At 46.6% G+C, this 27,543-nt stretch overlaps 1 protein-coding gene across 14 annotated transcripts in view; it reads right to left on the minus strand.

Moving 5' to 3' along the window:
• The window catches only part of HIC2 (HIC ZBTB transcriptional repressor 2), a 177,362-nt gene that overhangs the window by 35,884 nt on the left and 113,935 nt on the right, over nt 1–27,543 (minus strand). For 4 of the 14 annotated variants that reach the window (XM_028709686.2, XM_028709682.2, XM_077920482.1 and 1 more), the window contains one exon: nt 2,860–14,587. The exons of 3 other annotated variants lie outside the window; for them this stretch is intronic. In XM_028709686.2, the coding sequence (XP_028565519.2) occupies nt 12,835–14,550 (1,716 nt within the window). In that variant the 5' untranslated portion in view covers nt 14,551–14,587 and the 3' untranslated portion in view covers nt 2,860–12,834. Of the gene's footprint in view, nt 1–2,859; nt 14,588–26,614; nt 26,763–27,543 lie in introns of those variants that run through there. 7 more of the 14 variants (XM_028709681.2, XM_077920483.1, XM_028709685.2 and 4 more) reach the window with 3 other exon arrangements.

Raw genomic sequence — 27,543 nt, forward strand, 5'->3', positions numbered from 1 at the left:
TTTAGCTAATGGGGCCTCCCGCTGCTGCCGGAGCACGATTTCTGTTCTCATCCTGAAGCAAAGTTCTTCACCCGAGGTACTATTTCTGGGTTAGCGAAGCCTGTAACCTGAAGCGTATGTAACCCGAGGTACCACTGTATATGACTATTATTATAAATCAAATCAAATCAAACAAATACATGCAGAGACACCTATAGAGGGGGAACCAGGGTGCCTGGCCTCAGCCAAACACCTCCCTTCCCCAACAGCTTTTCATCCCTCTCCCCTCTCTGCCCCATTCCTCACTGTCCTTCTCTTTAACCTTGTTGGGTGAAGCACATCTCCAAGGACATATAAAGTTGATTTTCTAAACCAGGGCTGCTGACTTTGCAACCTGCCAGGAAGGGGGGTGGGCGGCGGCGGCAGCAAAACAGACTAAATTCAAAGCTCCTGCAGTCGGTCACTTTAAAATATAGTCAGCCTTGCGGATGCTTAGGGGGGAGGGGGGAGGAAGGGAAGCGGATGAATTTAAAGAGGCAGGGGGATGCATGGCAGCATGTCAAGGATTGTTACACACAGCTGGGCTGGAAGTGAAGCGGGGGGGGGGGGGAGTGGATCAAACCAGCATTACAACACAGGAAACCATCTCTAAATATTAGGCTTGGATCTTATGCCCTTTTAGGGAATGTAAGTGGGGAATATATGATGGGAGCTGCTCTGGTTTGGAAAGCAGCAAACCCAGTGGAGATGGTTGGTTGGTTGGGGGGGGGGCATTACCCCTGGAAACAGTGAAGCAAGGTGTAGTTAGATGCTCAGTGGGCCCAGGGACCCACTCAGCAGAATGGGAAGGAGGGCTCTGACAAGCTCCAAGGCTGACCTGCCACATTTTAAAGGAAGAGTCCTCCCCGACACTGTAAGACCATTATGTGGGATCATCCAAGTGTCCCTATTTTCCAGAGATAGTCTCAGATTTAAAGAAGCTGTCCCGGTTTCTGATTTGATCCCGGAATGTTGCACTTTTCCTTAGGACGCCCCTGTTTTCATGAGCAAATGTGGGAGGGTATGGTTAAAGGTAAAGGGACCCCTGACCATTAGGTCCAGTCGTGGCCGACTCTGGGGTTGCGGCGCTCATCTCGCTTTATTGGCCGAGGGAGCCAGCGTACAGCTTCCGGGTCATGTGGCCAGCATGACTAAGCCGCTTCTGGCGAACCAGAGCAGCGCACGGAAACGGCGTTTACCTTCCCGCTGGAATGGTACCTATTTATCTACTTGCACTTTGACGTGCTTTTGAACTGCTAGGTTGGCAGGAGCAGGGACAGAGCAATGGGAGCTCACCCCGTCGTGGGGATTCGAACTGCTGACCTTCTGATCGGCAAGTCCTAGGCTGTGGTTTAACCCACAGCGCCACCCGCGCCCCTTTTAGGGTATGGTTAGGACATCCCTATTTTAATCGTAGAAATGTTGGAGGGCATGAGCAGTGGTAAGCAAAGCTTCGGGAACAGTTTATTGATTTGGAGTGTTTCTACCGCACCTACAAACCGAAGTTCTTGAGGCAGCTGGCATTGTCTTTTAAATACAGTACTAGGGGAAATGGGGAAAAGGTGTATATAAAGTGTCCCCCCCTCCCCAGCTCTTTGATGATCCCGATTGGGTTTGACCTGATTTGGGCCCTAAATCAGGGATGTTGCACAGACCTAAGGTCCAACAGTGGTGGGGAGACAATGCAGGAAAGACTCTTTGCCTCCATCTTCCCCCGTAAACGATGTCACATTTAATATCCTCCCCTTCTCTCTTAATATCTCCAGGTCACTTCAGTGAAAAGGAATCCAGAGCTGCCTTGACATGCTCAGTATACAACCTGGGATGGAACTACACACATTGGGGGGGAAAAACGCTATAAATAAGTCAAAAATTGGATTGTTGTAACAAAAGATGGGGGGGGGGGGAGGAGAACCCCTATGGAAAATCACGTACAAAAAACTCATGCTCTCTGGCGCCATCTAGTCTTGCATGTTTATAACACATTCAATTTGTTGTTTTTTGACTAATGTAGCCGAGTCCCTGGATCGTTCCAATTAAGTTCGGGATCTGGGCTTTGTCCAGACAGGGTGATCAACATATTAAATAATCCTACTATGTTCCCTCTTAGCTGCCTTCCCCCCTCCCAAAAAAGCTTTGTATCACTTTAGCCTTCCATTGAATTGTGGTATCTCTTCTCTGCATTTGGGGGGGGTATCTGGATTTGAAATACATTCCCGCCAGCTTTTTCATCGGAAGGAAAAGCCTAAACACTTTTCTAAGTGTTCACATGTGTTCACATGTTAGCATTCAGTGAGCCTACAATCTGCGTACCTGTGTACATAGATGTGTCGTACACTTGGGGCTACTTTCACGTAACATTCAGCGAGTGCAGAATCTGCGTACACAATACTTGATCTGTACAAAGTGTGTGTTCTTTCACACAAGATCATCTCCTTCCCTACAGACCCTTCTCAGGTGTAACATTAGCAGATGGGGGCCTCTTGGTAGTTTCTCCACCCTGAGAAGTTTGGGGTGGTCCAGGTTGATGGCATTCTTTGTGGCAGCCCCTAAGTTGTGGAATTCCCTTCTCACAAAAGTACATCTTGCACCATTATTGTTTTTGCCGTATGCTGAGGAAACACTTCACCCAAGTCTGTGACACACACAAACACACAAAAGTTAGAAAACCCCCAATTCTTGTGACTGTATTTGGCTTTAAACTGTTTTTTAATGTTGCATTTTACACTGTTGAGACCCACCTGGTGACTTCATGCTGGAATTAACAGAACTAATAACAAAATAAATAACAACAATATAAATGCAAGCATGCCGAGACCAAAAGAGGAACGAGATTATTAATTTTCAATCAACCTTTTAATGAAAAGTTCATAAAATAACAGTTTCTCATCACTGTACATTAAGACTGCAAATTTCTGAATGCTGAGATCATATTATAATTTTTGTTTTTTTATTTTTATTTTCCCCAATATGACACTTGAGTTGGAGTCACAGCACCCTGCAACTCTGACCTGAATTCAAGCTCTTGAAGGAAATCAACAGAACATTGCAAGAGGAACATCAGCCGTGCCGAGGGAAACATCTGGGATTTTTGGTCTGGCAGAGAGTTAAGGCTTAAACAAGGCAGGGGAGGGGGACGCACCACTGCTTTTCCCAGCTGAACTTTAAATAATAATAATAATTAAAAAAACAACCCACTAAAGCGTGGCTCTTCCTCTCCCCCTCCCCAAGGGAAGGGAAAAATCTGAATAATCCAAAGCTCGGTTTATTAATTTACGACCATTATCTTGCAACTGATAAAAGTTGTGTGTACATCCAGAATGCAAGACATATATTCCCGTTTGCTGGTAAGAGCAAAACCTATGAACTGTCTTGTTGTGACTTTTCCCACCATGCCTTGCGCTAACCTAAGCACCTTACATTATCCTGTTTGTGATATAAGATATGGCAGTCGGTGCACCCAAACCACATGTTCAACACAGGTAGCAGAGAGAGGATGGGGCGGGGCAGAGAGAATGAGTGGGACGCCTTAAAAAAAGAAGTTCCCATCCTCCAAATCCTTTCCGAGAGCTCTAAAACACAGTTAAGAGAAAAGAAAAGTATTGCAACATCCACTGGAGGTATGAGTGAGGTAGAAAAACGGGGAAATTATTCCCCATTAACACATGAAGCTCGGAAAGGAAGTCCGGCACAGCACGGAAATCTCACTCCGGATCCTAGGAGCGTCTCCCATTGAAAGGAAAATAATTCGTTTGGAAAGCATTTCGGGAATTGTGCGTGAGAAGCCAGCCCCCACCCACTCACCCCAACTGAACGCTTACGAGAACATGGGAGTGAAGGCCAGCAGGAGGGACTGAAGGACTGGGACAAAAACTCAGCGTTGCATCGAGCGAGAGGTTTAGCTAGTAGTAGTTAGGCAGCCTTCCACAACTAGATGCCCTCCCAAGTGCTTGGGCCTGCAGATGGGAGTTGGTAGTCCGAAAAACCTGGAAGGCACCCGGTTGGAAAAGCCGCTTGTTCAATGAGTCAGTGGCTGTAAGGTATTTGTGGTCTTCATTTTAATGTCACTGCGTAATGAATATATCTAGTTGAAAGGCTTTTATTTCCTAGATGCCTGTGTAACGTATGCCTGTAGGGGTGGAAAACAGCACCCAAGGCAGTGAAACGCCAAGAGCCCGATTTCTAGGGGGTTTGCAATCTTACTGCCTTAAGACCCCGCAAAAAGGTTTTGCTTTTTAAGACTCCAGGTTCAAAAGAAGTGAGTTTTACAGGGCGGTGGCAGCTGGCACGTAACATTATCTCAACGACCACATGGGTGGACAGGACCTCGGAAGAAAGAGGAGTGCTTAATGCTTCACCCCACCAGCTGTTTCCTCCTCCGCAGGTACACATCTGGAACCCTGCACAGGATGGAGGGGAATTTGGAGTAGGAAAAAAGCAGGCAGGCAAAGACTAGACAGTCCTTGTACATTTCTAAAGCTGGGCACCCATCGGGATGAGACACAGTGCACTTGTATGATCCAAGTTGGCCCTCCAGATGTGCCTTCCCTGCCCTTTTAAACAATGGGCATCCCGATAATGGGCGGTATCCAATGCCCTTGTTCTGGCGCTACTTTGGACACTGTGTACTGTGTCTCTGATGTCTTCATAGGTCTTTAGACCTAGCAGGACTGAAAAGGTCCATCTTGGCCCTCAAACTGCCAATTCCCCCAATTTCAGAGACCCTGCTTGTCCTACTTAGAACGGCAGGGCTCTCAGAGGCGATTTGTGGTCATTTCTCAGGCTCAGCATCCTTGCGCTGCATAATGCTTTTGCCCTGCAGAAGGAATGGCAACTCTCGTCTCGACGGCATGATGCAAGCAGGAAAAGATTGGTTGCAACTGGAATTTGTTGGGACGTGGCAGGAGACTCCCCATTGCCTGAGCTTTAACGCAACAGCTGTGGTCCCTTTTGGCGATAGGTTGGGCAGGTGCTATGAAATGATGTGAACGGTCCCAGATAACAAGAAATGTTTGAGCATGTGGTAGTATGGGAACACTGCGGCCGCATCACGTCAAAAACATCCACAAGCATGGTGCATAATCCATTTCCCCCCTTTGTTAACCTATTCCCCCCACCCCTTTGCTAACCTCATCTCTATGCCAAAATATTTGACCATTATTGCTTGCACTGTAAACACTGAGGAAAAGGGAAATACATTGGAATGGGCTGGGACATTTTCCTATCCAAGCACCAGCATGGAACATGGCTCACACTGCCTGCACCTATCTCTTTTTCTTTCTTGCCATGATAATCAAACCCTGACCACGTCCCACACCACTGCTCCACTTCAGATCATAGGTTTTGTCAGCTATCACCAAATGCCCCAGGTGTTTCCTTTTCAGGCCTGACGTTCCTGCGTTTTAGAACAGAAGTGACATGGTAAAAAATAAAAATACTGCTAACCCAGACTTTGACCTGCACTGTTCAAAATCAGTGCTTGACATCCTTGCTCACACACGCACGTGTATACATCTGCACACGCAAACACGCGCGCACACACACACACAAACATATGAGAGAGAAAAAAAGAGGACAGGAAATCGTATAAGAATGACATTGTAACTGGAAACATTTAAATACAGCAAAACAAATCCGTCTTCTATGCAAAAAAGCTACAAAAGTCCAGTCTTTGTATTGTCTTCACAGGCTATGGTTTATGGCTATGCTGAGAGTCTCTGAGATTCTTTTTTGTTTTTTTAAGTTTTAAAACTTTTTAATACATTTTTTATTTTATTTTTACTCTTTGAAATCCTGTAGCAAAGACCCTGCGGACACATCTTTTTCATCTTTTGCAAATGCTCTGAGTTTCTTTTTTTCCTTGCAAAACTGTGCATACAGAATTTTGAGAAATAAATACATTCATTACTGCACATACATATTGATACAAAAAACAACACTGTCAAATAGTGTTTGCACCATCTTTGTTAGATATTCAAGACCAGGCAAAATTAATTTGTTTGTTTTCCATCAGGCTTCTCCTGCCTCTTCTCACCCCAAAGTAGGTTTTTCTTCCCTCTCTCCGGAAAAAATAATAATGAGGTGGCTTTGGCGTTAAGTGGAAAAACAGCACTAAATTAAACAAAAAATGCCAAGTGGAGAAGTGTGTATAATTTTGGGAGGTGGGAGCTTCATAATTATAAATGTTCTTCGGTGGTCATTCTCATTTTTATCTAAGATGCAAAACTAAGCATGCCTTTTTTTAAAACATGGAAATACTTTTGTATGTCTTGCATTGCCTTTTTCTTTCTTCCTTTAGAAAAAACAAGAATATACAAAGAGCACTTCCACTCGTGAGCACAACTTGGGATCTTGCCTACCCAGGTCACAGTCTGGCCAGACCACCAGAGAGGGAATGGAAACACCAGGCCCATAAACAGGACAAGAAATGGCTTCTCATCTATGTTGTACATTAGGTAGCCCAGAGGCCCATGGCATTTAACACACCCCGCTGAGATAGAAAGTGGTGTGCTTCCTCTATAGTGCCCACCAGACTGCGAACCGGGTCAGGCAGACTTGCTGATTTGGAGACTTGCATGTCAACTCCCCATTCCTGCCCAAGCCTCATTGGAGTGAATTAATCCAAATCGTCAAAAGAAGAAAAAAAACAGAAAGTGGTAGGAATCTAAGCAATTTTGGCATATGCGCCCATGCATCTGAACCCAGGGAGGGCACATACCAGATAAGACTACCTCTCAAAGGTTGCCCAAGGCTGATCTTTTGATTACTGAGCCCTTTTAATACCTGTGGACATTTCGCTACAGGACCAGCTAAGGCCCTTCCTCCTTTCTGAGGCTAATGCCCTAAGATAAAGCTACTTGTCAGAAGCTCTTTGGTGTCTCCTGAAAACATTGTGGCTCTTCAGAGTAGCCCACGGCTGGAATAAAGATATACATATATATAAATATTATATTTGGCAATTTCCCATTAGCAGGGGCTAAGAAGAACAGCAGCCCAGCTTCTCGGCTAACGTTAGGCGTCTGTTTGCCCTCCTCCAAAAGGCAGTGTCCCCCTGGTTTTCTCCATTTGCTGCTCCCACCATCCCCACTCAGATATGCGATTGCTGGAGGACATATCCATCCACATCCTTTATCTCCCTCTTTCCCTTTCTTACAAAACCCTTCAAATCCAGCACCATATGTATTAATCACCAATGGATGCCATTATTCCTATGCAATGCAGCTTTAACAGATGGAAGCCCGCCTCTATGAAATTCCCTGCTTCCTCGACATGATCCTGTCTGTCCCTGAACTGCTTTGAATGGAAATCTCTTTCCTGTTTTCAGGGTATCAATTAGTGAGGCCTATGTGACTCTTTCCCCCTCCGACACCTGATGCATCCGAAAAATGTGGTGGAATGCAGATTACTTCCTAAACAGAGATGGTGAGAAATACGCATATATTTAATTTAATGCGCCCCCCCATTAAACAAAATTGTGTTAAGCCATTTGACAGCTAAACCAATGGAAAAAGCAAAGATTAATTTTGACTGGCCCCTAGATCTGTTGAGGTCTGTAACTGTAGAAGTTTATGTAAACAATGAGATAAATATATTAATATTTTTTTTCTGAGCCAAGCGAGGTTCCATACTCATTTCAAAATGTGCTTTGGTTTAAAAAATAGTTTTGTGGATTTGGGTATGAGCTATCTTTTATTTTATTTTTAATACAACTTCTTCTACTTTATTCTTTATTTTCCTCTCCTGTTATTCCGAAAACATTCTGGATCTAAACTGACTAAAGCATATCATCAAGCTGCCAGGCCCCTGCACTTCAAAAGAAAGAAAGAAAATCCTCAGGAGGCTCGTTCTGTATCTCCAAAAAAAACAAAACAAAAAACAGAACCAAAAAAATGTAATTCCTTCCCCACCCCACCCATCAAACTCTTAAAATCTTAAATATGAAACTAGTGTTTTGCTTTTTCATTAAAATACAGAAAATGCTTGATACAATACTATGTCGTACAAATGCAGTTGAGTGTTCAGACCCTCTAAATGAGCCCTGAACAGTCCCTGAAGTTTTGAGTATTATTCGGTTTTCTTTTTTCATTATTATTGTCACAATTTGGAAAGAAGTCATCATTCGGTATTATATGGAACACAACTCTATACAACTACTTTCGAAAAAAAGGGGGGATGAAGGGGGGTGGGGAAGAAAAAGGAGAAACTCCCCCTCCCCATTTTTGTACAATACTCACGCTGTACACAGACTTTTTGTCATGTTAAGTGCTGAGGGGAAGAAATAAAAAATAAAATAAAAAGGAGGCTCCTTTAACAATAATTAATGAACAAGGGGGGGACGGGACGACACACCCAACAATAAATGGGTCCTGAAACTTCCAAGATTCCAAAATTTCAAACCATTAGCAAAAGGAAACCCAAATCAAGCCTAACATTTCTACCCTCGCCCACCCCCAACAACTACTGGATGAAAGAATTTTTTTTGAGGGATCATAGGATTGTTTGCTCTCCACAACTCTTGAGCTCCTCTTTGGATAACTACAGGAGGACATTTAATAACCAAACAGCAACTTGCTATGTATACAACCAGACAAAAGATGCAATTCCCTGCAGCACCTGCCTCCCAGAAAGAATACTTTTAAGCGCACATCTTGGCCACCGGAAAGGGGGAGAAAAAGGAGTGGTAAAAAATGTCACAAAGTGGGAATGGGTGCTACAAAGGACTTGGTTAAGGAGCCGCTCGAAATTCACTTGCTCCTTTGGCTCAGCAAAAAAGTCTGTCGCGCCTCGGACGGGTCTTGACCACCAGGGCGATGCCTTGCCTTGGCATTAATGCTATTTTTAATCGTGGTCACTGCCAGTTGAAAGGAAAGTGCGCTGGGCGGGGAAGAGGAAAACCTTCGCGCAAACTGCGGCATGGAATGGAGAGAACCGCTGTTGCTTTGTAACTGCAACAGGAAAAGCAGGGTGGGTGTGTGGTGAGAAAGAGTTAGGCATTCTGCTTTCTTTTCTTTTTTTTTTTGGAGGGTGAGGTAGGACTAAAAAGCAGAGTGAATCTCAACTCTTGGCTTCAGATACCAGATTACTGGCTCAGGACTTGGTTCCAAAGGCATCTCAAGAGTAGAAAGGGTGGGGAAAGGGGTCTGGATAACGTGAGAAGGAAGCTGACGGGGAAGAGACGAGCCCTGTCGGTTTGCGCTGTTCAAAAATAAAATAAAATAAAAATCAACACCTGTGCCCTTTGGCTCCTGGGTGGGGGGAACAAGCCCGCCGATCGAGGCCTCACGTCCCTCAAAGTATGAATTCACAGGTGCTGGTTTAGTTTTTATCTGGCTTTGGCAAGGCATGTGCACCAAATCCACCAGATATCTCTACGTGAACGTCTATGGTGGCTGTGCAGTGCAGATCTCATATAATCTAACACCTGCAACACAACTGGGTCTGGTCTATTACACAGGGGCACTGCAATCCATTAACCTCTAGCGGGTCTTTATTATGGAGCTCCACAGTCAGCAAGGACCTTCCTTTTAATTTCATGTATGTGTGTGAGCAGCTCGGAGCACACAAAAGGATGTTTAAAAAAGAGTGGGAAAGCCTCTCCCCGCTCTGAACTCCCAAGTTGCCTACAGGGTTGAAGGTGAAGATTTACAGGCTACGTTATTTTATTTTTTTCATCGCCTCCCACAAAGCAGACTGTAGATTGAATCCAGACTTAAGTCCTACTGAGGTCAGTAGGCCCATATGACTTAAGTCTGTATCCAACCCAACGGTAGTGTTTTGTTTTTTAATAGGAAAAAAAAGGAAAAGAAATGAATCTTATGATTTTTTTTTTGGGGGGGGTGATCTTAGAACGAATCATTCCACATCAGTGCTCTGTTAGCATCTCACAAAACCTACATGAAAATCAAAATGGCGACACTAGAACAAGGGAATTAGAAAGCAGCCCAACATTGCGTGAGGCAAAGTTATACGGAATGGGGAAGGAACCTTTTCTTGTAACGCGACAAGACAAAATATGGTTGCGTTTAATCTGTGGCCCTCCAAATATTTCTAGACTACACCTCCCATCACCCAATATTATTGACCTTGCTGGCTGGGAGTTGAGAGACAGGGATATCTGGAAGCCTTTCCTGCATGGAGGTCGGAGTGACCCAAAACACTTTATACGGTCTATTTCTTAAGAGGAAAAAAAGTCTTTTTGGTGAGGGGGGAGAAAAATAATAATGAAAGCTTATCTTTGTTTTTTATTTGAATATGCTCAACTTTTTTTCTTTTTTTTGGTCTAAACTTAAAAAGACACAAGATTTTTTTCCTTTTCTGAAGAAAAAAAAAAGACATAGGGCTTTGGTGAACCCTACCAATAATAATAATAATAATATTAATAATAATAATTATAATAATAATAATAAAGAGAACAATGGTTTTGAGCAAGAAAGTTAAAGCGGAGAAAAAATGTAAACCTTACTCAATTTTAGACAGGATGATTCTAAAGGGACTGCAAAAAATGTTTTACCACCGCACTCCCCCCCAACACACTGGGGGGCAATGGTGGTGGTGGTGGAGAAGCCATCGCTTTCCCCAAAAAGTCACGCCAACAAAGTCAAGGGGCCACAAAATGGCGGGCGATAGACTCTGTCCGCTCCTCTAAAACCTATAGCAGCTGTTGGCTGTGAAGTCTTCTACAGAGGCCGTTGGAAACGTTTGCTCTTCCGAACTTTCCAACTCGTGTGTGACGTGCGTTTTAAGATTTCCTTGACGACGACCATCGCCGCCATCATGAAAAGAGCAGGAGAAAAATGCCACACACCCCGCCATCTCCCTCACCACCACCCCCTCAACGAAAAGGGAGGATATGAAACACTTTGGTTGGGCTCCCCACACACTCTTATTGCACTCTGGATCCTAGGAAAACGCCGCCTGCTACAACGTCGTTCCCTTATCCTGTCAGATGGTCACTTTTTTTTGCTAATCCAGATGTGTTAAGGAAAGCAACGGACAGTAGACATTCTTTCCCCCACCCCCCACAAAAAATACAGCATCCAGGTGCAATAAAACAAAGCTGGAAAGAGCCCAGGAGCTCTTAAAGAAAAGAAAAAAGTTTCCTCATGGACAGAAAAATCTGTAATTTTGGTGAAAAGCCAGCGCCCCCCTACAGCACTATTCACTCGGGCTTCTGGCTTGCAATCTACCTATTGTCTTTGGCCAAGGTTTGCTTCAAAATGCTCATTTTAAATGGACTTCTTGAGGGGAGGATGAGGTGGCAAAAAAATCCCTTAAACGTTTTAATTTAGTTTCTACTTTGTACACTTACTTACAAAGGGGGGGGGGGAGGAAGAGGGGCAAGGGGGACAAAAACGCCACACCTAATATTTCACTAACCATCTTATTGTTCTCATGAATTCAAGAGGTAGCAAAGGGAACGGGCCGAACCCGTTCTTTAGTGAGGGAGGAAAAAAGCTAAACACACACGCACACACACACACAAAATAAAGATGTACCTAAAGGAACTTGTAGCAATTCCAGCCTATTATCAAACCCACTCCCTGCGCCCGCTCTTACGTTAAGAGTTACCTCAAAACCTTCCAGTTCCAACAATTACATAAACGTTTTAACAATTTTCTTTTTTTTCTCTTAATAAAACAAGTACCTCTAAGCAAAGAATATCCATACGAACTATTGGTTTTTTGGGGCGTGGGGGGGAGAAACATAAAAGACGACCCCTGCTCAGCTGAAGTAAATTCCCCAGGGGCGCCCGACTCCCATTCAGTCATGGATAAGGTTGAAGTAAATTTAAGTAAGGTATAGGGACAAAAACATGGAGGTGAAGAGGTACATGTTTGGTGTGCAACGGCTAAGTAGGCCGAACTCCATCGCTGAAAAATAATGGTGGGGTGGGGAAAAGAAAAATACGCCACCTTTCATAGACTGAAAGCATGCAAAAACTATTGAGGATTCATTAAGACTCTCCCCCATGTGAGAGACGGTCAACTGACTGGGCCACCAACAAAATTTTCCTCAACAATAAAAGAAATTCTGAGGCGTTTTCTGAGAAAAGAAAAAAAATAACGATAATAACAGCAAAACGAATTGGATTCTGTGGCAAGAAATGCTCCCACCGGTAGCTTTTAGGGGCAACAACCAATGTCAATGGTTAGGAGAGCAGGGGGTGAGCGGAAATTAAGGCCCATGGCTAGGAAAAACAGCCACAGGAACCGGAAAAGTCTGTGCGCAACATCCATCCGCATTTTGGGGGGGGGGGGGAGAGGAATAATACTTGGGTCAAGTTTTAGAAACGGAAATCCAAAGTGCTAAGAAAGGAAAGTGAGGGATATGAAGCAGCTTACGGCCGGTCTTTCCTCCCCACCCCAATCGCAAGGATCGGCCCCTTTGGGCCGCCATTTCCAATTAGCATCAACTGGGAAGGAATTTCTTCCACCTCACCCCCCCCCTTTTCTCTCCACACCTGGGCTTATAGTTAAGCTAGATGTCCCCACAACCTTAAGCAGAGTAGTGGCATTTCTTGACCTCAATGAAAAAGAAAAAAAGAGGGGTGGGTGGGTGGCATGGGGGAGAAAAACACAAATGGGGAGACAGCAGCTTCATTGTGGGCTGGCTTTTCTTTGTATATTTGGAGTTTGGGGGACGGGGAAGAGAAAGAAATAAAGCTCTGCTTGTTTGAGGCCCCCCCATGACTGAACAGGGACGGGAACGGCCCTTATTTGTTTCTTTCTTTTTCTTTCTTTTTTTAAAGCAGCAAGTCTAGGGAAAGGTATATGTTTATGGCGGGTGGGCTCAGAGCTCATTGCAGAGTCTTTGGCTTTATGTAGGAGAGGTATGCATTCGCAGGTGGCTGATGAGATTGCGCTGCTGGGTGAACTTCCCGCCACACAGCTGACATTCGTAGGGCTTTTCCCCTGAGTGGACGCGCATATGCTCTGTCAGTCGGTACTGCCGGGTAAAGCGCATCCCGCACTCCTCGCATGCAAAGGGCTTGAGGCCCAAGTGGCTGCGCATGTGACGCGTCATGGTGCCCCGCTGCGTGAACATCTTGCCGCAGATATTGCATGGGAAAGGCCGCGTCAGCCAGTGAGTCTTCTCGTGCTGCCGGAGAGTGGCCGGGTCTTTGTAGCTCTTCTCGCACACAGAGCATTTGAAGGGCCGCGACTCCGTGGTGTAGGGCTGGTTGGGGTTGGACAGATCCTCCGCTTCCTCCTCTTTGTCGTCGTACGTCCCTTCCTCCTTGATGTACAGGTCTTCCTCGGTGTGTTTCTCCACGTGGGCGTTCAGCTGCTCGGAACTGGGGAAGCCCTTCCCGCACGGGATGCAGACGTAAAGGTTGTCCCCAAAGGCCACCGGCTCATAGCCTTCCTGCCGGTAGACGTAGTTGGCGCTAGTGTGCCCGCCACTCTCGCTCTCGCTCTGCCCGCTGTCGTCGCTGTTCTCCTTCCCGTTCTCGACATCCTCTTTGCAGGTGAACGGCAGCTCCGACCCGTAGGCGCCCAGGCCGAGGCTCCGCTCCGCCGACTTGCACAAGGGGCCCATCAGGATCCCGTTGGGCAGTCCTTCGCTCTCCTCGCCGCCGCCCTCCTTCCTGTCGAAGGCGCTCTCTTTCTTGAGCCACTCCTTCTTGCGCGACGAATGGCGCAGGCTTTTTCTCTGGCTGCCTTCCGGGAGGGACTGGCGGTCTTCGCTCAAGTCCATTTCCATGGGTTCGCAGTTGTCGGGCAGGTTGGGCGCGGCTCCGGCGGCGGACTCGTCAAACGATGAGGCACTGTTGGCTGCAGGGGCTGAGGCAGGTCGGGGGGAGCCACGCTGGCTTTCGCCGTGCGGCGTGTCGTCCTGGGACGGTGCCGGGGGAAGCGAGGGGCTTTTCTTGGACAGGTCGAGGCCCAGCTCCTGGTCCCCGCTGCTCCCGTTCGCACTGCTGCTGCTCCCGTCTCCGCCGTTCTTGCCGATCCCCCTACTCAAGGCATGGGAGTTCTCTTGGTTGGAGCTGCTGATGAAGACCTCGTCGTCCGAGATCTTCCCCTTTGGCATCTCCTTCAAGTGAGAGCCCTTCAGCCCCTCGGCTGACCCTGAATAACGAGTGATGACTGAAGCAGTGGAAAGTCTCTGACTCCGAGGGGGTCTCCCGACGCTGGGGGCGCCGCCGGCCCTGCCAGCGAAGGACCTCCCGTTGCGTTTCAGCTTCTTCCTGCAGAGGGCAGCTAGGTCGGGTAGCTGGAGGTAGCTTGCGGCCGTGAGGAGAGCATTGAAGTTCTGTTCACCAGGCTGGTCGGTCATTAAGAGCTTCCCAGTATAAATAAAGTCCAAGATTTGCCGGAACACTGTGGGGTTGACCATGTCGGTATCTAGGTTGATCAGGTTGTCGTGCAGGACGAGGGATTTGAAATACATGCTGCTGGCTGCGAGGATATTCTTGTGGGCACGGAAGAGGGCATTTTCCACGACAATGATCACATCACAGAGGAAACCTTTGGCTCGTTGCTGGTTTAGTTGCAGCAGCAGTTGTTTGGCATGATTTGGCAGTTCCATCTCCACCTTCTCTTCCTTTCCCCGTTTACTTTATTACCTGCAAAAAAGAGAGAAGCAAACAGAACGAAACAGTGAGCCTATTGGCCACTTACACCAGCATCTCTTACCTCAAGGAACCTGTGGCCCTCCAGATGTTGCTAGATTAAAACTGCTATCACCCCTGGCCACACTGGCTGGTAGGGATGATGGAAACATCTGGAGGGCCACAGGTTTCCCCATCCCTGTGCTACATGCATTTCAAACACTGCCCAGATTTTATTTATCTTTTTAAATACACAATTAGGTGCTTTTAGGGTCCCAGTATAGAACACTGCATGTCTTGAGGGTCTCCCATCCCTGTAGGTAGTTCTCTTGCTAGTGTATTTATTTCATTTCTACCCCTCCTCTCCTCCAAGGAGCTCAAAAGGGCATACATGGTAGGCCTGGGCGATACATTGCCCAAAGCCAGAGCATGGTGGTGCCTTCACCTGGCGTTATATCGCGGGTGGGGCTTGCCTGCGCCCAAGTCCCTCTTCTAATGCAGTGTTTTTCAACCACTGTTCCGCGGCACACTGAGATGTTGCCTGGTGTGCCGTGGGGAAAATTGAAAAATTCGAAAGATTTAAAAATAAAGTATTTTATAATTTTTCACATTTCTGTTTACTTACTATTTCATAATAAAGTAATTATAAAATACTTTCTTTGTGTTTATTTGATTCCTATTCAAGAGAATTACTTTATATATAGTCAATATAGGCACAGAGTTAAATTTTTTAACATTTTCTAATGGTGGTGTGCCTCGTGATTTTTTTTCATGAAACAAGTGTGCCTTTCCCCAAAAAAGGTTGAAAAACACTGTTCTAATGCACAGACCTACGGTCTTCTGCATGTAGAGGACTCAGAATGTATAAACTGCAACTATTTCAGAAAGGTTCCATTTTGCTTCCTGCGTGACAGGAAGTCAACCAGCTGAGTTTGCTATCAGAAGGCATAGCTGCTGCAACTGAAAACACATTTATCAGCGTTTACTACCTGAAGAGACAGTGATGCCAGGTGGAAGGAAAGCAGTGGGCAGCCATTTTGCATCCATATGAATAAATCTAAGTGAGTGCATGTTACCATCAAGATGCAGTTGGTCCACAGCTCAGAGATTTATTCTTAACAGACATAACAATATCCCCTGCGCAAGACCAAACACTGACAGTGATTTACTAGAGACAGTTACCAGAACATAGCGGGAAATTGGCCTGCTTATAAATGCTGAGGCTAATGAACACTAACAAACAAATCCGACCCTAATGAACCGGTTTAATTCTGAACCATCTTTGGGGCCCTGGCGGGGCTGGAGAGGCAGCATCATAAAACGTAATCAAAACCAAGCCATCCAAGAATGAAACCAAACCAAGCCTTGGAGAGCCAGAAATAAGGTGCAGCAGAGAGGGGGAACCACATTTTGAAAAGACCTTTACGATGGGTTATAAAAGGTGTTTCCCAGCCCACTGAGGCAAAGCAGGATGAAACCTCTTGTGAAACATACACAGTACTTCTATATCTTCAAGTCAGCCCGCCCCCTCCCCAAGGAACACCGCCAGGACTGCAGTATGGCAGAGTCCTGATATTAAAAATTGAAAAGATCTGCATTGATACCTAGTCAAAACCTAGGGGTTGCATATCAGAACAGCGCTCTGCAATGAACCAAAGTGAATCATCATTACGTGAACAGCAGGGAAGGGCTGTAGGAGCTGGACTTCCTATCATTTCTGTCTTAGAAAAATACCTGGGTATCATTACCAAGAGTGCTGTAGAACTACAGACCCTCCCTTTGTTCTTCCTTTACTCGCTGGAAGAAAAGGTGGGACAAACCGCCCACCCCACTCCCAAGTGAGGTACACAGAGAAACACATGAAAGGGAGAATGTTAACGGGGATCGCCCTCCCACAAAGGATGCTCAAAGAATTTCTCATGGGGGTGAATGCAACATTTGTGGCAGGGAAGGCAGAACAGAGGTGTGCCTTTTTTGCTGAAGGAAAGAGAAAAATGAAATGAATCAGCCCCATTTGTTTCAGTCTGTGTGGTGAACTGGGATGGGGGGCACCCAGAAATCCCCCACCCCGCAATGCCTCAACTGTGGAATTCTCCCCCTGAAGAGGCCCATCTGGCACACATGCCAGTACGTTTTAGGCACCAGCATTTAAAAATAATGTACGCTTTTTAATTGTAACATTAATAATTTGCTTGTTTCTCTCTCTCCCACCTCCCTTTTTCCTGTTGTGCTGTGGCTGGGGGTGGGGCCTATGCAGCTTTTTATTGCTCTATAAGCTGAAGAGAAGGGCAGAAATACTTTAAAACAAGCCTTTTGCCGGATGTTCCTAAAAACATTTGATGCTGCCATGATTGCTTAGTTCTGTTGATTTATTCTGCAACTGTACTTTTACTGACATTTTGTGAAGGGAGGGCCTACTTTGTGGTGGCTCCACATTTCTGGAACTGCCTTTTAACACCTATTTATCCAGGCCTTGGGGGAAGGGCAAGATACACTGTGATTTGTTCCTGTTGACTGCATTTTTGTATTAACCTTGCTGCGCTTTTCTCTGGCTGTTGCTGATGATAATTTAGGATTGTTTTGCTTTGCTCTTGTACAATTATTATGATTACAAAACATTTGGTTGCACCTTGCCTCAAGACTACTCGGGTGAAGAGCGGCCTGTAAATATACGAGATGAATTAACATGTGAAATACATTGCTGTAAAATTTTAGAAATTAAAGGACAGAATAGTACAGAGTAAAAACAAAACAAAAAAAGATTTGCCACAAAACTCCAAAGGCTCTGGGGCCTGGTTCACACAACACAGTACACCAAACTACTGGAACAGCACAAACATGTGAACTCCTAAAGAGGAGTTTGCAGATATTTTCTTCCTTCACGGTCCTGTTTTTCCACTGCCGGCCTAAGCCAAGCCAAAGTTTGACTTGTTCTGTCACCCAGACTGGGATTCCTGGTTAACATTCTCTCCTAACGAGCCACAAGCTGTATCCACGGGGAGAGAGGGAAGGAGAGAACACAATGGCAAGTTATAATGAGCTGGATAGCTCAGTTGGTAGAGCACAAGACTCTTACTCTTAGGGTTGTGAGTTCGAGCGCCATGTTGGGCAAAGTATTCCTGCATTGCAGGGGGTTGGACTAGATGACCCTCATGGTCCCTTCCCAACTCTATGATTCTAAGACACCACTCAGTCCATGCTATGCAGCAGTAAAAAAGAAAAAATGGCACAGGTAAGAAGAAACCAACAGCAAGCTCCTTTCCAGAAGCCCATGCCTTTGTGCTGTCCCAGTAAGGCAGGCGTAGAGAACCTTCAGCCCTCCAGCTGCTAATGAACTGCAACTCCCATCATCCTTAGCTATTGGCCACATTTGCTGGGGCTGATGGGACCTGTAGTTCAGCCACAACTGGAAGGCTAAAGGTTCCCCAAGCCTGCAGTCAGTCTGGCCTACCATGTTGTCCAAAGGAGGCTCTAAAAAGCACCTGAGTGCCAGAAGGACGGCAGTGAATGAGCAATGCAGCTCTACTGAGGAAGGGAGTCCCACAGTTTGGTCCCCACTGCCACAAAGGCCTTAACCCGAGGAGTTGCCCGAGGATGGCACATGGGGTGGGGCCTCTGAGGAAGACCTTAATAAGGGGGCTGGTCCTTGCTCCATACAGTGTTAAGTTTGCAACAACCCTTCATGGTAGGGCTAAGATGTTTAAAAGAGAGAGAGGGGTGCAAAAAAATATGTAAAGGCAATGCAAGAGAATCAACCTGCGGTAGGAGTATACAGGTTATAAACAGGGCTATTCAATCAGATAGGTTGGAAACAGGGAGCTAATATATACAGCTGGGCTGCCCACTGCATTACTGGTCCTACAGGAATTGCTGCATTCGCATTAGACACATGCCAAAGCGTTGGCCGCTGGCCAAAATTTCAACGCACAATTAAAGGATGAAAAGAAGCAGATAGAGGTCTTAGCATAAGCTGCCCAGCCCCAAAAGGAAATGCCATTGCCAAATGGAAAAAAGGACGGCAAAGCCAGATCTTTATTTTTATTTTAAAACCAGAATTGTACTTCCATCAGCCGGCAGGAGAGCTTCCATGGATGTGAAACTTGAAGGCAAACCTGCAAATTCAGGGCCTCCAAAGCAAAGATGGAAGGCACGTAACACAGAAACGCTGCTGGAGGAGAATGGGCCTGGATGGGAGAACCACCTGGGAACCCCATGCAAGCACTTCTTAAGCTCCAAAATGGAAGGAGGGCAGGTTGCACATTTCACCAACCAAACCAACAACAACCCAGAGGAAGCGTAACCACAACTCTTAAGGCTACATCAGCACCATCTATTTAAAGCACTAAAAAGGTAAAGGTACCCCTGCCCGTACGGGCCAGTCTTGACAGACTCTAGGGTTGTGCGCCCATCTCACTCAAGAGGCCGGGGGCCAGCGCTGTCTGGAGACACTTCCGGGTCACATGGCCAGCGTGACATTGCTGCTCTGGTGATCCAGAGCCGCACAGGGAAACGCCGTTTACCTTCCCACTAGTAAGCGGTCCCTATTTATCTACTTGCACCAAGGAGTGCTTTCGAACTGCTAGGTTGGCAGGCGCTGGGACCGAACAACCGGAACGCACCCCGCTGTGGGGATTCGAACCGCCGACCTTTCGATCGGCAAGCCCTAGGCGCTGAGGCTTTTACCCACAGCGCCACCCACGTCCCTTATTTAAAGCACTACTGTGCCACTTTAAGTAGTCATGGCTTCTCCCAAAGACTCCTGGGAACTGTAGTTCATGAAGAGTGCTGAGAGTTGTTGTTAAGAGACCATCATTCCCATGGGTAGGCAAACTGAGGCCCGGGGGCTGGATCCGGCCCAATCGCCTTCTAAATCCGGCCTGCGGACGGTCCAGGAATTAGCGTATTTTTACATGAGTAGAATGTATCCTTTTATTTAACATGCATCTCTGGGTTATTTGTGGGGCCTGCCTGGTGTTTTTACATGAGTAGATTGTGTGCTTTTATTTAAAATGCGTCTGGCTGTTAACCGTAAGGCTGGTAGTTTGGGAGCCCACCCAGTGATGGCTGTAGGCAGAGTTCCAGCATTGCAGGGGGCTGGACCAGATTCCTTCCAAGTCTACAATTCTATGAAAGATGAGCATTCTGTTTACAGGTACAGTTACCAGAGTAACCTGGGAAGAGGATCTGATTGTTAAAGCACTCTGGGAATTGTACCTCTTGGAGGAGAATAGGGGTCGTGTGTGCTGACATTTATTTATTTTTTCATTTTTCTTCCTGTTATATTTGCAATTTAAAAAACCAGTAAGAAAAGAAGAAGTGGAGAGGCAGAATATTACGCATAATCCTGGCCATATTCCTTCAACTTAAACCCACGTTGTATTCGTCTCAAGAGTTCCCCCAACCCCTGTCCTTTCCTGTTTCCAGTCCCAAACTCCTTAAAAGGTTTTTTTAATACCTGATGTCTAATAAACCATAGAAAACAATGCCCCAAAGGTCAGCATGTTTCCACACCTGCTACTTACATTCAAAGCACTGGGTATTTCCCCAACATATGCACGCTTTTGGGGTTTGGGGGGGGGGGGAAGATGGACTCTGCATGTCCCATTAGGTGCCAGAGATATACGCTTTGGACGTTTTCTTGGGCAGGGTGGGAGTTTAAGTCTAGGCGTTGCGTCAAGAGGCGCTTGAGTGAAGCAAGCTGACATAGGGCAGTAGAGCAGAGCTGCCAGTTTCACTTAAGAAAGCCTGACTGTGGGTGGAAGAAATGGATACAGATGCTGAGAAACTCCATCCCAAGCTGGCTCCGCTCAAGATAAATATCTTAACATACAAAGAGAGAAAGCTACATCAACAACCCAGAGGAGAGGCGATTAAGCTCCACGCAAACAGGAAGCGAGGGGAAAGAGTGGCACGTTGCTTACAGAAACCTTCACAATCCCACGTTCAGCCTCCGGTTTAGATGGGTCAGCCAGAGGTAAGGGATGGGCAAATCTGTTAAACTTCAGTGTCTCATTTTTCCAGTCCAAAATTCAGTTTTCCACATTTCCACACCAGTTTAAGAGGGGGGCTGTTTTTTTTTAAATTAGAGGAGAAGACACACCTCCTTACCCTGGCTTCTGACACTTGAGGTGTATATTATTAGGACCCACCTTATTTTTGTAATTGCCAGCTGTTTAAAACTTTTTAATAGTGTGTTTTAAAGTTGTAACCTGCCCTGGGATCTTAAGGTGAAGGGCAGGTAATTGATAATAATTTTGCCCTTTTTATACATTTTCATAACAGTGCATACTTAACAGCCACTAATAAATGCAGGGTTGTCTCCAATTAAGTTCTACTAAAATAAAACCAACTGAATGAACCTAAGTTCCACACTCACCTTTGCTTCCAGCTCTCTAGGCACAGGTTTGGGCTTTCCAGGTTCATGTCCTAACGGTCCCACCGTACCCCACCCGGTGCGTTTCCTGGGAAAGCCCCCGTTTTACTGCTGAATTGGAGCAAACAGCAAACTGCGGGAAATGCTGTCTGCTCCGATTTATTGCTAAAATGCGGGTTTCCCCAGGGGAAAAGCACTGGGACCATAACACAGGACAAACAAACAAAACACACTTGGACACGGGCCTGGGATGCCCAGGCTTGTGGCACAAAAGGAAGGGAGGATAATGCCTTAGTCATGTCCATTAACATCCATGGGCCTAATTCTGAGAAGGGCTGGTTGCAGCTCAGAGACTCTAATTTACAATGCTGGGGGGCAGTGGCAGACACAGTGGGCTATTCTCCTTAGGCCCTGCTTGGGGGCTTTCCAGAGGGTTCTGCTTGCCCACCGTGGGGAAGATGGGCCTTTTCCTCTGATCCAGCAAGGCGACACTGTGTGATCTTGGCACTCTTCAAAAGGTTCCTGGGTGCCTCCTCTCCCAGGGCCCTGATCTGACAGCAAAGGCGAAGTAATTAACAGAACAGAGAAGCCAGCAGAAGCATCCATAGCCTTGCTGCTGACGTTGCTATAGCAAAGCAGAGTTTCTTCTGCAAGCGCAGGCAAAATGCTGGACCTCAAGGCAGAGTCAGAGAATGCTCGTCTATTAAGATTACAGCAGAGCAGATAGAAGCCAGAGTTTGCGTAAAGTTACAAGACTGCGGGTTGGGAGGGGGCGCACATCAGCCAGGTGTTTTCAGTGCTGGGGCTGCACTCCAAAAAGCGCTTTCTTCTTTTCAGAAAGCTATCTCATGCTTCTCTATCACAGCACACAACCCTACTGCTGCACAACAAATCATGCAACACTCATAAAATCACCACCCACACACTTGCATGTACTCAAAGACAATCCCTCTCTCTAATGAAAACGCAGGTGGTGAGTGCCAAAATAGGGCCACTGAGAAGGGATGAGGCGACTTCCAAGGTTTGAAGACGTGCAAGAAAATAAAACAATCCCCAAAATTCAATCCAACGAGAACTTGACAGGTTGGAATGCTGAGTGTCAGAACAGAAAGTCGAAACTAGGAGAGATGCAATGGATTCCCTTGGGAGAGGTCCAAGGCTGGTTGGCTGCAACTCCCAACTGAACCATTCCTGCTGGGAGGTGAGGACACACTGCAAAATTTTGTTGCAGAACACATCTGACTATCCCTCTGCAAGCATTTCACAGAGCTAAAATTTCAGTGTTCGTTTACACTGGGGATGGGGAAACTTTGGCCAGAACTGGGGAAGGTGCAATAGCTCTGAGTTAGTGTCTGCTCTGCATGCAGAAGGTCCAGGTTCCATCCTCAGCATCTGCAGGTAGGGCTGGGAGAGTGCCCTGCCTGAAACCCTGGAGAGTGGCTGTCAATCACTGTAGACAACACTGAGCTAGATGGACTCAGATCTAACTTGGAATAAGGCAGAGAAGAGTGACCAAGTTGACCCAGAGTGAAACCAAATCTTAGGAGGAACGGTTGAGGTATGTTTTAACTTGGGGGAGGTGAGGTGATATGACAGCCATCTTCAAATATCTGAAGGGGTGCCACATGGACAATGGAGCGAGCTGGTTTTCTGCTGCTCCAGAGGGAAGGACCCGAACCAATGGGTTCAAATGACAAGAAAGGTGATTCTGCCTAAACATCAGGAACAACTTTCTGACAGTAAGAGCTCTTTGACACTGGAACAGACTACCTGTGAAGGCAATGGACTCTCCTTCATTGGAGGTTTTTAGACATAAGTTGGATGGCCACCTGTCAGGGGGTTTTTAGCTGTGATTCCTGCATCGCAGGAGGTTGGGGTTGTTGACCCATAAAGGTCCCTTTCCAAAGCTACAATTCCTTGATTCTGCATTCCAGACACAAAAGTCGTCCCTCAATCTTTGCACAGCAAAACACCAAACAGCGAAGCCAAAGCAACACCGCGCAGCATGCCCAGGGTGATCGAAGCCTGACAGCAACCCTCATTTTCAGAAGCAGGGGAAGGCTGAAGTGGCCGCCTGCCATGCAATTTGCTGACTCAAGAAAAAAACACTGTGCCCACTATTTCTCTGCCAAATTGTTTTGGCTCTGCTTCCCGTTCCCTGCATCCTCTTCTCCCTCCTGGAAAAGGAGAGTCACGTTGCGCTTACAGTGGTGCCCAGAACATTACAAAGATCAAGGCAAGGAATATGTGCCCAGAAGGAGGAGGAGAAGGGGGGAAATAGAAAGGGATTCTGGTGCTTTGATGCCTGCAAAGTGAAGCAGCATGCCTGTGCCCAGCAACTGAAGCAAACCCTCCAAAACCTGTCTGTAGGGGGAAATGGGTGGGGATCAGCGGCAGAACATCTGCTGTGCATGCAGAAGGTGCCACGCTCAATCCTCAATGGCATGTCCAGCTGATGGAAGACCTCTGTCAGAAACCTTGGAGAGCCTCTGCTGGTCAATGTAGACTATTCTGAGATGGATGGACCAGTGATCTGACTTGGTATAAGGCAGACTCTAGATGAAGATAAGAAGAGCCTGCTGGATCAGGCCAATGGCCCTTTTAGTCCAGCATCCTGTTCTCACAGTGACCACCAGGTGCCTGTGGGAAACCTCCAAGTAGGAACCAAGCACTCTCCCTTTCTGTGGTCTCCAGCCACTGGGATTCAGAAGCACAACTGCCTCCAACCATCATGGCTAAAGGTAAAGGTAAAGGGACCCCGACCATTAGGTTCAGTCGTGGCGGACTCTGGGGTTGCAGTGCTCATCTCACTTTATTGGCCAAGGGAGCCGGCGTACAGCTTCCGGGTCGCTCTGGTGAACCAGAGCAGCGCACGGAAATGCCATTTACTTTCCCGCTGAAGCGGTACCTATTTATCTACTTGCACTTTGACATGCTTTCGAACTGCTAGGTTGGCAGGAGCAGGGAGCGAGCGAGCAACGGGACCTCACCCTGTTGTGGGGATTCGAACCGCTGACCTTCTGATCAGCAAGTCCTAGGCTCACCCGCGTCCCTACCATCATGGCTAGTGTCCATCAATAGCCCTCTCCTCCTCAAGCCAGTGGGCATCCTGTTCTCACCCTGGCCAACCAGATGCCCCCCTTGGAAGCCTGAAAGTAGGACATGAGCACAACAGTGCTCTCCCCACTTGTGATTCCCAGAAAATGGCATTCAGAGGCATAATGTGTAAATCTTAAGAGCTGAAGTATACGTCAGGCATATTTTAAAAACAACAACAATAGTCAATTATGCTTTTCTCTCTTTTTTCAGAAAAAGCAGCTTTTGTGTAAGGCCTTGGATGAGGGCTTGCAGGGAGGGCATTCTGCTTCTTAGCTCTTTTCTTCCTGCACCATTTGCTCGTCAACAATCCTCCATCCTTCTCCAAGCTGCTATTCCTGCCACCACCACCACCACCACTCCCCAGTTGCTGCCAAGAGGACCTTCGGAGTGTGAGTCTCAGTGGGAAGAGATAACTTTCTCTGTGCATTATGAATCCAACCCAGACTAGGGCCTCTATACCAATCTTCTTTTCTGCCAAAACAATTTTGGGAAAGATAGCGGCCCGTGTGCTTTTAAAAATGCACACTTCAAATTGACATGCAGTTTGGCCCTCTTAAATGATTAGGTCAGCTATCATTGTTAAACAGCCAGGAGAGGAGGTCAACAGCTCCTTTCTTCTCGTTGAAAAAATTGCAACAGATTCTCATCCAGTGAGGACCCTTTTTGTGTGTGTGCTAAAAATGCAATGGGATTAAGAGACATGCTGGCCCAGTTTGCACATTGCAAAGCATAGTTAATGGTTTACCCTGAACATGCTGATCTGGGCTGCTTTATTCAGAGTAGACCCATTGGAAATAATGAACATGGCTAAGGCCCACCTCCAGATTTAAGACCTTTAGAGCCCCTATGCACTGATAGGATTATAATGCCCCCTTAAGTAATTTGAAATAAAAACAATACTAACCCATAAAATAAAATGGTGTAGTGTCTAAAAATAGTTCTGGTTTTCCCCATGAAGACTATTTTGATGCTTCTTTTTGAAATAACAAACGTCAAATCCTTAAAAATATATATTAAAAAACCTTTCTTTCATGCCCGTGCTTTGCTGGTGGCCCTGAGCATTTGCTTAATCTTGCTCATTGGGTAATCCAACGTCGCTAAGGGCCTTTTTCATACCACTTTGAACAGTCACGGCTTCCTGCAAAAATTCTGGGAGCTGTAGTTTGTTAAGGGTGCCGAGAGTTGCTAGGAGATCCCTATTCCCCTCACAAAAGCTACAATTCTCACGAGTGGATTAATAATCCCCTTCAATGGGAACTCTGTGAATTGTAGCTCTGTGAGGGAAATAGGGGTCTCCTAGCAACTCTCACAGCATGTTTAACAAACTACAGCTCCCAGAATTCTTTGGGGCGGGGGGGAAAGCCAAGACTATTTAAAGTGGCACCACAGCGCTTTCAATGTATGGTGTGAAGGTGGCCTAAGTTAGGCCCACTATTTCCAAATGGGTCTCTTCTGAGTAAAACTTGGTTGAATACCATTTGTGGTTGCTTTTGGGGGACGGCGGAAGAAGTGCCAGGAGTAGAGGAGCATGTGGAAGGACTGTGAGCTCAGTTCATACCCCCAAAACATAGCTGCCAACTTTCAGATTTGAAAAAAAGGGATCAGCAGCCTCACCTGTCCCGGGGACAGTCTACGGGATATCTAGCAATCCGGGATAGCAGAGGGAAGCAGCAGGAAACGGCACTGGAATAAGGGGATTTCCCGCAAAACAAGGGAAGGTTGACAGCTATACCCCAAAACAAGTTCCTGAGCTAAGTAGGCACTGTGGACCTTAATATGTAAACACACACCTGAACCTGTTTTGTATCATGAGTAAAAACAAAGTAGATCCTGGAAGCTTGACATCCAATTACCCTCTGCTCTCCAGGTCTCCCAATGTGGCCCTTGGAACCTTCTCCAGGCCACCCCCCCTCACTGGCTCTGCTTCACACACCCCTTGAGCTTTTGTTGGGTTTGTTTCTCAGACTTGGGATCCCCGGCTGCTGTTGGACTACAACTCCCATCATCCCTGACCTCTGGTCCCGCTAGCTAGGGATGATGGGTGTTGTAGTCCAACAATAGCCGGGGACCCAAGTTTGAGAAACACTGGTGTAGAAACGATCCTACTGCACAGAGGTCAAGCAGATGCTCACTTTTGCCCCTGGCCCCGTTCACCACCGGCAATGTGGGCCTTGGAAGGCTGCTCAGAAGGGAACGTGCCCCCCCCCCCTCAGGCTGGAAGAAAAAGGTTTCCCCATCCCACTCTGAACAGACGAACAGCAAGCCAACGAGACATGGAAGCGCTATGCAAATGGAACAAAGGAGCATCTCAATGGAAGGAGGCCCCGCGACACATGGGGAGCTCAGGGAGGGCAGACAGAAGCTCAAGAAAGCATTGAGACCTTTGCTCAGGTGAAGCAAGGGCATGCCAATGGGAGAGAGAGGAAGAAGCAGGGCTAATTGGTGCAAAAGCTGCGTCAAAGAAGCGGGGTGTGGGGTGGAGGGAGAGAGGAAGGCGGCCCCCTTGCTGCGTGAGTCGAGCCCCCGAGCATTTAAGAATAGCAGGCAAACCCTGCTTTGTTGCCGCTTACCATGCCAGGTACATTGGGCTAAAAGGCACCTCCTTCCAATGGTGCCCGTCGTGCCAGGTCCCTCCCAGGATGTTCCATTGAAATCACAACAGGCCATCAATAGAACGTAGCTGGTAGAGATGCTGAAGGAAGAACCAGCGGGGGGTCACTGTTAAATGCAATTAAAAAATTGCAATCAAAATCGAAACGTCCATTAAAAAAAATAAGAAGAGAAGAGAGAGACAGAGAGAAATAAAAGAAGACTATCTAAGAGAGCAGTCCAATATTGCTTTAAAATCAGCAAAATAACCCATCGTGAGTCTCAGGGAAGGAAAAAGACCTAGGAAGTGGAGCGAGGGGAAATTATCTACCTTACCAAACCTATTTCAATGTGGTCCTCGATGCAGCATATTCTCCAAGGGCTACATTTTGAGGGGATTATAGGAATGTGCTGCTGAGGGAGAAGCTGTAGGCATGTGCTACCTTGACGTATCACTGAAGGGGCTGTGGAACTTGGGTTTGTATGCACAAATCAGGATTTTGTGCCGCTGACGTTATGGTTCTCTTATACACTAAACAAGGCCTTGGATCGGCCATCATGCCCCAAAATCTTCTGCTTCAACTCCTCTGCCTCTCCCCTCTCCCAACACCAATTTATCTCCCCTTAGCCCTAATTTTGAAGACTCTTCAGGATTTTTCAATTATAAGAGCAACATCTACCGTTTCAAGAGTTTCTTGCAAACATTTGCCATTTCTTGAGTTAACAAGGACTGAACTTAGGCCCAGAAAACTGGCACGGCCATCTTTACCAGCCTGGTGCCCCTTCCAGATGTTTGGGACCACAGCTGGCCATTATATTTAAATCTTCTGAAGGACATCGATTTTGCAAAAGCTGCTCTATGTTATTTTTAAATGAACCAAAGCGTGCGATTCTCCCCTGCTTCTCACTC

Source organism: Podarcis muralis, chromosome 16 (genome assembly GCF_964188315.1).
Source record: "Podarcis muralis chromosome 16, rPodMur119.hap1.1, whole genome shotgun sequence".
NCBI classification, from domain to species: Eukaryota; Metazoa; Chordata; class Lepidosauria; order Squamata; family Lacertidae; genus Podarcis; species Podarcis muralis.